The 13,128-nt window shown below is 35.6% G+C and overlaps 1 protein-coding gene across 3 annotated transcripts in view; it reads right to left on the reverse strand.

Moving 5' to 3' along the window:
- Positions 1–4,398: 4,398 nt before the first annotated feature.
- SPRED1 (sprouty related EVH1 domain containing 1) overlaps positions 4,399–13,128 on the reverse strand; it is a 116,333-nt gene continuing 107,603 nt past the window's right edge. For all 3 annotated transcript variants that reach the window (XM_024732593.1, XM_024732594.1, XM_024732592.1), the window contains 2 exons: positions 8,587–8,688; positions 4,399–6,439 (listed from right to left, as the gene is read on the reverse strand). In XM_024732593.1, coding sequence (XP_024588361.1) covers positions 5,789–6,439; positions 8,587–8,688 — 753 coding nt within the window. In that variant the 3' untranslated portion in view covers positions 4,399–5,788. The remainder of the gene's footprint in view (positions 6,440–8,586; positions 8,689–13,128) is intronic.

Here is a 13,128-nt window from a genome sequence, read left to right on the forward strand (position 1 = left end):
GAAATTCTGGAATTCTTCCTGTCCTACTTCTTTCCAAACTGTACACAGACTCTTGGTTATTGTATTATTTCTAAGTTAAAATTAAGTTTGAGGGAAGTGGGGACAATAAACTCATCAATCTGACACGTGTGTAAGTAGCAGCCGATACTAAATGCAACTCTGGTTTAAAGACAGGCTCTGTCTTTAAAGGCTTTGTACTTCACAGAATCATCATACTGTTCAACTTAAATAAAATTTCATTTTAACAGAACAATATGATGATTCTATGAAGTACATCTGTGACTCTTATAACGAAACACAAAACTGCATTGTGGCTAAAAGTATGGGCTTTGGAGTAAGACAATTTGGTTCAATCCCGATACCTCTAATGTGATCTTGGGGATAGTTTTTAACCTCTTGAAACCTAAACCTCTTCTTTAAGTAAAATGAGGATAATACTTACATTATATGGTTATTTGAGGACTGTAAGTGATCATGTAAAAACATAAAATAAAGACTGCTAGACAAAAGAAAACACCATTTCAACTATGATTTTGTTAGACTTTTATTATACATTTTTTTAGCCATTATTTTAAGGATACCTCTAAAACTGCACATCTTAGAGTAGTTGGTTTTAAAGTTGACTCCAACTTCCGTATTATTAATGCTGATGTTTTTTAAGGACTACTGTGTGCATGACACTATATTGACAGCCAAGCAGAAACCCTAGTTTCAATTTCTCTTGTGTAAAATCTATTCTACTTACTTGTGGGTATTAACTTGATGTGAAGAACATAAAGTAAATTTCTGAAAACCTGTAAATAAACACATAAGACTAACATTTCATAATTCATGGTAAAGGTATAAACAGTTAATTCTTGATTTTTCAAATAAATACAACTGTAATATAAGTAATTCAAAAGTTATTCTGGTGTTGAAATACATTATGATTTTTCAGCACTGTCCTAATAATTTTTCATTTAGATTAATTTTGCTTATATTACAAGTTAAGTGAAACTCTGAAACTATGATACAAAAAAAAAAAGAGTAAGAGTAGTGGGTTAAAGATTTCCCACACATCATTTAAGGCAGTTAATCCAGACTTTGTTGTAACATGTTCCCAAACCAAATAATGTATCAGGTAACAAACTATAAAAAAAAATCTGGATACAATCAAGAGTGAATAAATAAGTCATTAAAATGAACTATACATGACCTTTTGGTTAAAAATACACCTTAAAAAATTATGATCAAAAGCTTCCATTGCTACTACTGCTTTCTCCTTTAGTAATTATTATCTCTTACGTGATAGTATCTCTAGAAGAGTAAGAAAAAGTCCTTTTATATTTCATGATAGGTTTAATCAGGTAATTAAAACAAATTCTTATGATATCATCTGATATGTCCAATTACATGGGTATGATGTAACAAAAACAGTTACAAACTTATATATGCGTATTTACATTATATATCCAAAACTATCAAGCTAGTCAACTATATCTAAGGAGATACATTATGACATGAGTTAAACAATTTTTCATTGCTTATTGGAAAGAATGCAGTCAAGCTTTTAATGGAAATAATATACAAGTGAGGCACTTTTGAGGTCAAAAATAGAAAGCAAATGATACTACATACTGGCAATGTTCACAAAAATCTCTATGTGTATCTTTATTACAAAGGCTTTTCAACTAGATTATTCTTGAAAAATTTCAAAACTAGCAACTTATGCAATTTAAGGAGCTTTCAGGAACAATGGCTAACATCAGTGTTTCAAAGCATATCAAAGTTTTATAACCACCTGGCTGCTAGGCAAACAGTACCTTAATAACTTAAAGCCTCCCCCACCTTATTTTTTGGTTTACATAAATTATCTCAGGTTGTGATTTCTTTGTTTTGACTTACTGCAAAACACCTTATGGTGCTATTATCGTGGAGTACAGACCAATTTTTTTTTTTTTTAAGTGTAACAATGATGCAAGTTTCTAGTGCTTCGCCTTATACTTAGAAATGTGATCTTGGAAATCAAATTAAGAATAAGAATATTTAGTTAAGAATCTATGTTTTCCAGGTAACTAAAGTTTTCAAAGTTTCATGTAGAAAAATGTTACACTTGTTTAATATATCTTTAGGCTAAAATAAAAAACCCAATCTTAAACACATATTCCAAAGTGTATCACAAAACCTAAAGTAAATTTCAACAAAACAAACATCCTTAAGATTCTTTAAATCTGTAGGAAAGTACGTATTTCCTGTATTTCTGAGACATATAGGTATTAAGAAACATCTCTGTAGTGTTCCTTTAAGGGGGGGCTGGGGAGAGAAAAAGAAAAGACAAGACTTACCCAAGATATCAGATGGCACTATACACATGAATTGAAAGTGCATTTGTATTACTTCAAAAGTTCATTTTAGGCACTGCTGAATAACCAATGAAAATAGGTAGTTTTAAGTTTCCCCCTTTAAATTTTAACCCCTGCCCAACATTATCCCAGAGACACACACACTCTCTGAAGTTGTCATGATGAAATACAGTGATATTTATTTTTTCTAAAAAATTCTCCCTGACTGGTAATGGGAGGAAAAGTAAGAATACCATTTTGGTAATGGCTTTTGCAAGTTGAAAGAATTGGTTCTATAAATGCTTCGGCACATTAAGTTTGATTGCCAGTTCCAAATATTGATAAATATTTTAAAACAAGATATGTAAGAAAAAAGTGCTTAAAATCTTTCTACAAGACACATTAGGGAAAAGATTGGTTTTACAGTTCGAGATATTTCTTATTCCTGCTTTCTCCATTTGGAGGTGGCCACCACTTAAATAGCCCTTTACTGGTAGTAATGATGAACCCTGTCAGATCCCAACTGCCACCTCACGTATGGTCTATAAATCATCCAGTAGGTGGTGCTGAAGTTACATACCTCATATTTCTTCTGAAATCAAATGATTCCCCTGTCAACTCAGGAGACAAATCATTTAAGGATTATCAATTCTGAACAAGCCATCAGACGAAAAGTCTTTCTTGTCATGCCATCTAGATGATTTCATTTTCAATATTTACTATTAGTTAAGCAGTTTTGTTTAGCCATTTGCTTCTACTACCAGATTAAAACCAGAGAAAGGTTTTAGAGGACAAGCCAACTGGCAGTGCCAAATCTGTATGCAGAACAAGAAAATGTTCCTGAATATACCTATACACGTTTAAGAATAAGAAATTTAACCTAAGAATTCACATAAGAATTCTAATTTACTCAAGAGAAAATTTCCACATAGGGATTCAGGTAACATTATATTATCAGTTAGTCTTCCAGACTGATTTGGAACCTGGGTGTGTTAAACTATAAAGATCCAAGGTAAAATAAAAACCATTTCATGACCATAGTTTTTAATGAAGAAACTTGTTTAAAACTGTAAAGGAAAAATGGGGATGGGACGGAAAAATCTTAGCAGCAAAGTGGTTAAACAAATTGAAAATATTAATGCACAAACATTAAAATATTAAAGCATATATGTTGCATATAAAATACAGTACAGGACCAGGAGTTGCACTATACTGATTAGTGCTCAACAGAAGAAATGATTAAATTTGTTCTTCCCAAAAGTATATACACAGTTCATTTCCACAGCATTTTCCTATATAGCCAGCAAGTTATTTTCTTCAGTTGTTCACACCTGATCAAACCTGAATTATAAACTCAGCACTTACAAATACGAAAATTATTCACAAGGAAAACCAGTATTTCCATTTTACCAATAAAAAGTAATTTTGAAAGTTAACAGTCTATTCTAGGAAACCAAGTTTAGCTGAAAACTTCAGGGATGAAGATCATCTGGTGTAGCAGCTTCCAAATATATAAACAGTAAAAATAAGACTTAAAACTGCTGCTACGGTATCATGTTTTGGACTTAGTTCATCCAATTAATTTTTAGTACAAAACTAGAAATAACCTCTTCTTCATAACATCTATAGTTATCAATATATTTTTCTTCTTTTCAATGTGAAATAATACTTTAAGATGATCTATATACACAATGTTGTCAGTTCAAGCTGTCATATAAATATAAATGCTTTCTTAAAAAAAGTATTTTACAGACAGATAGTGTTATATACATTGTTCAGTTTGATCTGGGGCAAAAGAAGAAAGCTAACACAAGCTTAAGTGTGATATGTAAAAAGAATGATTACATAAATGACATTTAAAAACCTGCATAGAAAATGAGCTTCTAACAGTAGTGTGATTTTAATTTTTATCACTTCTGAAACTTCAAGCCATTAAAAAAAGGCACACTTCTCAACTTTTCCCTTTAAGGGAATGTTCTTAAGGAACCCCTTACTTGGTTAGAGTTTTAATGTAACACTTAAAAAAAAAAAAAAAAAAAAAAAAAAATTTGACCCAAAATAGAGATTTTATATGAAACATTAAAAAAAAAAAAAAAAAAAAAAGACAATTTGACCCCAAAGTACTTCAAACAATTTGCTAGAACATTTATCCAACTACTTTGTAAATAAAACATCCAGTAAGACAATGCTCTGCAAAAGAAATAAATTTATACGTACAAGATATTTCATTCACAATACTGGATTAAATACTTTCTTGGGAGAGTTTAGCACATCCTTTACATAAAATAATTTTGCTTTTGGCCAGTTTAAATAAAATAAAATGCAACTGAGAAAAGTTATCATTGTTATGTGATAATAAGCACTGAGAATTAAGCTAAAAAGTAACACAGCTGAACATATTCTGGTTTAGCAGAATGATAAGTGGAAATCTCAGGAGGAAATTGTTTTACTGACTCTAACTATCCAGTTACACTTTTCACCTTGTAAAACATTTGTAAATGCAATATAATTTTTTGAAGGAGGAAACTCTGAAAGAAAACAACTTGCTGGTTGAATACCACAAAAAACAAAACAACAACCCAAAACCTTACTTTTTTCTATAATGTTTACTCAGTCTCTTTTTATATAAAAATAAGTGTTATGTTCCCATCATAACATTAGACAATTACATCTGTGCTTTAAAAAAAAGTTGGTCACTCAAGGCTATTAGAATATTTTTTAAGGATTTTAGATTACCAGAATGTACAGATATAACTCAATATAAACTGTAGCCAAAGGGAAATGACAATGAAAATATCAAATCATTCACATGGAACCAAAATGTTATTAACTAGATAAGTAAAATATTCAAAATATAATGGAATGTGACAGTAGATATATGTACATCTACTTCAGAACTAGGAAGGGGAGGAAAAGTTTAATATGTAATAACTCGTACCTTATATTTAGTTAAATATAAACATTTGTTATTTATACATAAAACTGCTTTCAAAAAACAACTAATAAATGATTTAGTTGCACTTGTTTTACTTCTTACAGTTCCCAAGTGTTAACTTTTTTTAGATTGAAATCAACTGTCCCCTAGTGCACTTTAAGTTTATATCTTAATGAATTCAAACCTTTAAAAGTCCCATCACCTAATGCATAAATATACAAAAATGCCAAAAAATTAACCCCTTTTAGTTGGATCATATTTATGCTCACTTTATATAGCCAATAACCAGAAATGGTTTCCTTTTGCAAATATTCTTTAGAACCTGCAACAAAACATGCCATGCACTCCAGGGAAAAAGTTAGGCATGGCTAGCATTTGTGAAATGCCAAGAACTGATGAGTTCTGCTTCCTCCACGTGTGGCCCCAATGATACCAGGCAAGATTTCATAATGCTTGCCAAAAGCTTCCACAAATCCAAGTTAGCTAATTCCTGGACACAAAGATTTTAAGCTCATTTTGGCACTGGATGCTTTCATCCAGCAGCTTTATGTTTCCCACCACAGCACCCACACGCCTCACCACAACGATGGCACATTCTCAAAGGGACGTAGCAGCACATACATGGTACAATGAAAGACAAAGCTACTAGGGCTAACCATCGTAAGCAGAACTTGTCATCGCTAGTGTCACATGAACAGGGATCAGAAAAATCTCCCTCTGAGTCTGACATACAATGATACAACATGCTCTCTGCACAGAGCATGCAACTAACTTGATATATGCATCTTTTAATAGGGTCTGGAGCATCCTGACATTTTCCCCTGCCATTTTCTTCATGATTAAACCTTTCTTGGCAGTATACGCAGCGAGAACGTTCACCATCTTCTTTTCTTCGCTTTGACTTCTTAAATTTTAATGAGGAGGGCTGTGTCTTAAATACCACAGAGTCTTTGAGTGAACTTAACTTAGTCTCATCCCCACAAGAGTACAGATAGTCTGATTTTTTACTGTCTGGTTTAGAAAACTGAATACTGGAGTCAGTATCATCTCTCTCCAAGTCACTTTTCCACATGTCAGGATGTCTGTAGTCTGCATAGCGACGTATTAAGATATCGCGAGGGTTTATTCTGACAATCTCATCCTCATCTTGAAAGCTGACATGTCGGATTGATTTCAAAGGGACCTCAAAAGGAAAGAGATGAAAATTGCAATAATGACTGTGAAGGTTAATTTTATGTGCCAACTTGGCTGGGCCACAGTGCCCAGATATTTGGCTAACATTATTTTACATGTTTAAGTGAAGATGTTTCTTGGATGAGATAAACATTTCAATGGGTAGACCATAAGTGTAGTAGATTATCCTCCATGATGTAGGTGGCTTTCATCCAATCAGTTGAAGGCTTTATTAGTACAAAGACTGACCTTGCTGGAACAAGAAAGAATTCTACCAGCAGTCTGCCTTTGGATACAGACTACAGCTCTTCCCTGGGTCTCAAGCCTGACAGCTTACCCTGCAGATTTTGAATATGTACCTCTACCATCACATGAGCCAATTCCTTAAAATAAGTCTCTTTCTCTTTATATATATATCTCTCTTGTTGGTTCTGTTTCTCTGGAGAACCCTGACTCATACAGATTTTAGTACCAAGGTGTAGGATGTTGTGCTAACAAACATCTAAAAATGTGGCAGTGCCTTTGGAACTGGGTAATGGGTAGGGGCTGAAAGAGTTTTGAGGTGCATGTTATAAAAAGGCTAGGTAGCTTTGAAGAGACTTGGTAGAAATAAGAACATTAAAGGTGCTCCTGGTGAGGGCTTGGATGGAAATGAGGAACATACTGTTGACACCAGAGGAAAGTTGATCCTTGTTATAAAGTGGCAAAGAATGTGGGTGAATTGTATTCTAGTCTCTTGTGGAAGGTAGAATTTGTGAGTGATGGACTTGGATATTTAGCATAAATTTACAAGCAAAGTGCTGAGGGTGCAGCCTAGCTCCTCCTTGCTGCTTATACTACAATATGAGAAGGAAGTGATGAATTGAAATAGTAATTTTTAAAACAAAAATGAACCAGAAGTTGAAGAGCAAGAAAATTCTCAGGAAAAAAAAAAAAAGAAAATTCTCAGGAAGATGCTATCACTGATGGCCAAGGGGATGGGGCCACCTCCCTCATGAGCCCAGAGGAATTCTGCCTCAGGATGAATCAAACTTTGAGTTCACTTACCTTTGAGTTAGATGATATTTAGATGAGATTTGGGACCTAGAGGTGATGTTAGGAAGGGTTACGTTTTTTGGGGTGTTGTGATGGGGTGAATGTATTTTGCATGTGAGAAGAGGGACCAGAGGGTGGAATGTTATAGGCTGAATTGTGTCCCCCCAAATCCATATGTTGATGCCCCAATCCCAGTATGTCAGAATATGACTGCATTTGTTAATAGGGCCTTTTAAAAAGGTGATTAAAATATAAGGCCCTTGGGGTAGGCCTTAATCCAATTTGATTGGTATCCTTATAAGAAGAAATTTGGACAGAAAGAGAGAGAGAGAGACCAGAGATGTGGGTGCACAGAGGAAAAAAAACACAGCCAGAAGGTGACCATTGGCAAGCCAAGGAGAAAGGCCACAGAAGAAACCAAATGCATCAACACCTTGAACTGGGACTTCCAGTTTCCAGAACTGTGAGCAAATGAATTTTTGTTGTTTAAGGCACTCTGTCTGTGGTATTTTGTTATGACAGCCCTGGCAAACTAATACAAAGACATACATGTTCATAGGTTGGCTATACAAGTCTCTGAAAATGACTTAAAACACATCACACTCTCTCATCCTTCTGGGTAGCCTGTTTCCTTGAGGCCACAGAGAAAAGTAAATTTTTCAGGCATAAATCAAAATGACGCTTCCCTTCACCCATCTAAGTGGGCTTCTAGTAGTCACATTTATATCTTCTAGTGCCAGTCCCTGGACACAGTGACTACTTTATAAGTAAGCACATGAATCCATGTTGGGGCAGACTTCTATTCCCCATATATTTGGAATTATGGCTAAAAAAATTCCACGTGTGTACTAAAGGTGGACTGATGGATGCAGACCATTATATTACAACATACGATTCCTATTGGTGATAAGTATGCTGACAATCCCCCAGACTTAAACCAGAAATCTGGAGGGAATTTAAGTAATGGGGTTTAGAAGTATATATAAACAAATAGAAAATTTATACACTAAAAAACAATTCTAGTACAACTCAACTATATGGAGAATTAGAAAGACTGGAAAATTTCACTTACATGTTAATTAGTTACATTCCAAATCAGAAGATAAAACTAAGATTACTTACCTTATTTTGGGACTTTAGGCTTCCACATTCCTTGGGTATTTGCCGCTGTACATATTCTATACTTCTGCCCTGAATGTCTAGGCCTGGATGACTGAACATTATCTAAAATACAAACAATTTCTACTTAAGTGACAAAAGAATGCATTCCTTATTTTAAATAAAACTATATATAATGTGTATTCCAAAACTTCATAATCTATTAGCAGTAAGGGTTTTCAAAATGGTTTTAACAAAAAGCATCACTTGAGTCATCCTATTTATTATTTAAACTTAGGTCTTTCCTTATACATTTAAAATTTAATTTAAAAAGTAATACAGACTTCTGGTTTCTGTTTTGGCATATAAGGAGCTTGGAAGCTGCTATTCTGTTGTAACAACAAGTAAAAAATACAAAAGCACAAAAAATATCCACAACTCCTCTTAGATCTATGAGAGAGGAGGACACAGGGCAAACCCCACCCCTAAGACTGCAGAGAGAGAGCAAAAAAAAGGGAGTCACTGCTTACCAGAGCAGAGACTCATGAGTGAAAATCACCATGGAAACCAGTGCCAGGGTGGGGAGGGGGGGAAACAATCTCAACTGTAATTGACAAATTGCTGGAGGCTCAGGATGGACAACTCTGACAGTCAAAAAAAACTCCTGGTTGGGGGTGGGGACAGTCATTGTGATGCCCCCAAACTCTTGTGAGTGTACCTCTAGGAGATCAACCAGGTTCCCACAATAAGTATCAGAAAAATCTTTACATGCTTCCAGCAGGGGAGTGGAGAAGGAACCATTAGGAAATGTGCCAGAACACTCTGTTCTTAACAAGGCCTGTCCTCAGGAGAAACTAGCTAAGGAGGGTCTGAGCTACTGTGGTATTATCAGAGTCTATTTGATCTGGAGGAGGGGATATACCCAACACTAGTCAACTCTAACCATCTGACACACCTAAAGGGAGAGAAAAAAACGGATAAATAATTGTGATATTCACAATCCTGAGGGAAAGGCTCAGACTAAAAGACTGAGACCTAATCACAACCATAGAATACTTCCTCTTCCTATACACTTTACCACTACATCACTAAAGGCTTATTTACAGCAGTTCCTTTTACCCAGCACATCATGTCTAGCAATCAAGAAAAACGAGAAAAGACAAAAATACATTTTGAAATGATAGAACAAGCATCAGAACCAGATATGGCAGGGATATTGGAATCAGCAGACTAGGAATTTAAAACAACTATGATTAATATGCTAAGACTCCAATGTTTAAAGTAGATAGCATACAAGAACAAAAGAGCAATGCAAGCAGAGAAATAGAAATCCTAAGAAAGAATACCGCCCCCTGCAAAAAAATCTAGAGATCAAAAGTACTAAGAATACCTGTGACCAGCTTAGTAGACTGGACATGGCTGAGGAAAAAAACCGCTGAGCTTGAGGATTAAGCAACAGAAATCTCCAGAATTGAAAGGAAAGATAACAAAGACTGAAAAAAAAAAAAAAAAGACTATTCAAGAACTGTGGTACAACTACAAAAGATGTAACATACACAAAACAGAAAGAACAAATGAAGAAAGAGCAAAAGGAACAAAAGAAATATATGAAATAATAATGACTGAGAATTTACCCAAATTAATGTCAGATGTCCAATCACATATCCAAGAAGCTCAGAGAACAAACAGTAAGCAGGAAAATGGAGGGAAGGAAAAAGCACCTAAGCATATCATTTTCAAACTATAAAAAAATCAAAGATAAAGAAAAAAATCCTGAAAGATGCCAGAGGAAAAAATATTTTACTTATAAAGAGTAATTTACATCTGACTTCTTTGCAGAAACCATGCAAGCAAAAGTGAAGTGAAATAGTTAAAAGTGGTAAGAGAAAAAGTCTGCCAACCTAGAATTATGTACCCTGCAAAATTATCCTTCAGAAGTGAAGGAGACTGGTGGGAATGTACTGGTGCAACCACTGTGGAAAAGAGTATGGAGGTTTCTCAAAATACTAAAAATAGAACTACCATATGACCCAGCAATTCCACTTCTGGGTATATATCTGAAAGAAATATGAACACTAATTTGAAAAGATACATGCACCCCAATCTTTATAGCAGCATTATTTACAATTGCCAAGATATGGAAGCAACCTAAGTGTCCATCAACAGATGAATGGATAAGATGTGGTATGTATAAACACACACACACACACACACACACACACAAAATGGAATATTACTCATCCATAAAAAAGAATGAAATTTTCACATTTCCAACAACACAGATGGACTTGGAGTGTATTTCACTAAGTGAAGTCAGACAGAGAAAGAAAAATACTCTATGATACCACTTGCATGTGAAATCTAAAAAATAAAACAAACTATTGAATATAACAAAAAAGAAACAGACTCTCAGATACAGAGAACAAATTAGTGGTTATCAGTGGGTAGAGGGAAGAGGGGAGGGGCAACAAGGGGGTAAGGGATTAAGAGAGACAAGCTATCATGTAAAAGAAAAATTAAATCTAAAAATAAACATTAAAAAAATGTGAAAGAAACATAAAGACTTTCTTAAGCAAAAAAAAATGGAGGAAATTTGTTGCTGGTAGACCTGCCTTATAAGAAATGTTAACAGAGGTTCTTTAAAGAGAAGGAAAATAATATAGGCCAGAAACTTGGATCTACATGAGAATGCAAGAGTGGTTAAGAAGAAATAAGTGAAAATAAAATAAAACTTTTAATTTTCTCATTCTTAACTGAGCTAACAGAAGTTTGTTCAAAAAAATAGCAACAGTGGGGGACCTCCCCGGCGGTCCAGTGGTTAAGAATCCATGCTTCCGGACTTCCCTGGTGGCGCAGTGGTTGAGAGTCTGCCTGCTGATGCAGGGGACATGGGTTGGTGCCCTGGTCTGGGAGGATCCCACATGCCGTGGAGCGGCTGGGCCCGTGAGCCATGGTCAGGGAACTAAGATCCTGCATGCCAAGCAGCGTGGCCAAAAACAAACAGCAACAGTGTACTTGATCATGTATGATTATGCACATATTTACACACATATGCATATGTACGTATATAAAATAAGATGACTGACAGCAATGATGCAAGGAGTGGAAGAAGGAATTAGGATTATGGTTATTATAAAGTACTCCCACTCACTGTAAAGTGGTTTAGTGTTGTTAGAGTAAAAGTAAATGGCTGGAGAAAAATACACCACGCTAATACTAACCAAAAGAAAGCAGGAGATCCTATATTAATTTCAGACAGAGCAGACTTCAAAACAAGGCAAGTTATCAGTGATAAAGAAGGCATTATATAATGATAAAGGGGTTAATTCCCCAAGAAGACATAACAATCCTCATTGTGTATGTGTTTAACAACACAGCATCAAATTATGTGAGGCAAAAACTGATAGAACCTGAAGGAAACGGATACACCCATTATCATAGCTGGAGATTTCAACATCCCTCTCTACCAGAAATGAACAGACTGATGTCTTGAGAACCAAAAGTAACTTTACAATCTCTGCATCATACCTGGAATCCATCCTTCTTGGCTTCTTCTGGCTCACTACTGGATCTTCCGCATGAAGCAGACCCAATATTCTGTGGGTCTGAAATTTCACCAAGGGTTTTGCTTTTACCATGTGTCCTAGGGTTCTGTCTGTTCATTTTTTTGGTTGTTGTTGTTTTTCTTTCTTCCTTTTTTTCCTGAGTTATGTGGCTGGGAGGGTCTTGGTACTCTGGCTGGGTGTTGGGCCTGAGCCTCCATGGTGGGAGTACTGAGTCCAGGGCACTGGACAACCAGAAACCTCCCGGCCCAACATAGTATCAATCAGCAAGAGCTCTCTCAGAGATCTTCATCTCAATACTAAGACCCAGCTCCACCCAACGGCCAACAAGCTCCAGTGCTGGATGCCCCATGCCAAACAACTAGCAAGACAGGAACACAACCCCACCCATGAGCAGAGAGGCTGCCTAAAGTCATACTAAGTTCATGGACACTCCAAAACACACAACGAGCTGCAGCCCTGCCCACCAAAAGGACAAGAAACAGCTCCACCCACCAGAACACAGGCACCAGTCCCCTCCACCAGGAAGCCTGGGGCACTGAAGCCACTGGTTCAGGAAGCCACTGAACCAACCTCACCCACTGGGGCATACAGCAAAAAATAACAGGAAATATGAACCTGCAGCCTGCGAAAAGGAGACCCCAAACACAATAAATTAAACAAAATGAGAAAACAGAAGTATGCAGCAGATGAAGGAGCAAGGTAAAAACCCACCAGACCAAACAACTGAAGAGGAAATAGGCAGTCTACCTGAAAAAGAATTCAGAGTAATGATAGTAAAGATGATTCAAAATCTTGGAAATAGAATAGAGAAAATACAAGAAATGTTTAACAAGGACCTAGAACTAAAAAGCAAATAAAGAATGATGAACAACACAATAAGTAAAATTAAAAATACTCTAGAAGGAATCAATACCAGAATAACTGAGGCAGAAGAACGGATAAGTGACCTGGAAGGTAAAATAGTGGAAATAACTACTGCAGAGCAGAATAGAGAAAAAAG

This window comes from Neophocaena asiaeorientalis, unplaced genomic scaffold (genome assembly GCF_003031525.2).
Source record: "Neophocaena asiaeorientalis asiaeorientalis breed wild unplaced genomic scaffold, Neophocaena_asiaeorientalis_V1.1 scaffold119, whole genome shotgun sequence".
Taxonomy (NCBI): Eukaryota; Metazoa; Chordata; class Mammalia; order Artiodactyla; family Phocoenidae; genus Neophocaena; species Neophocaena asiaeorientalis.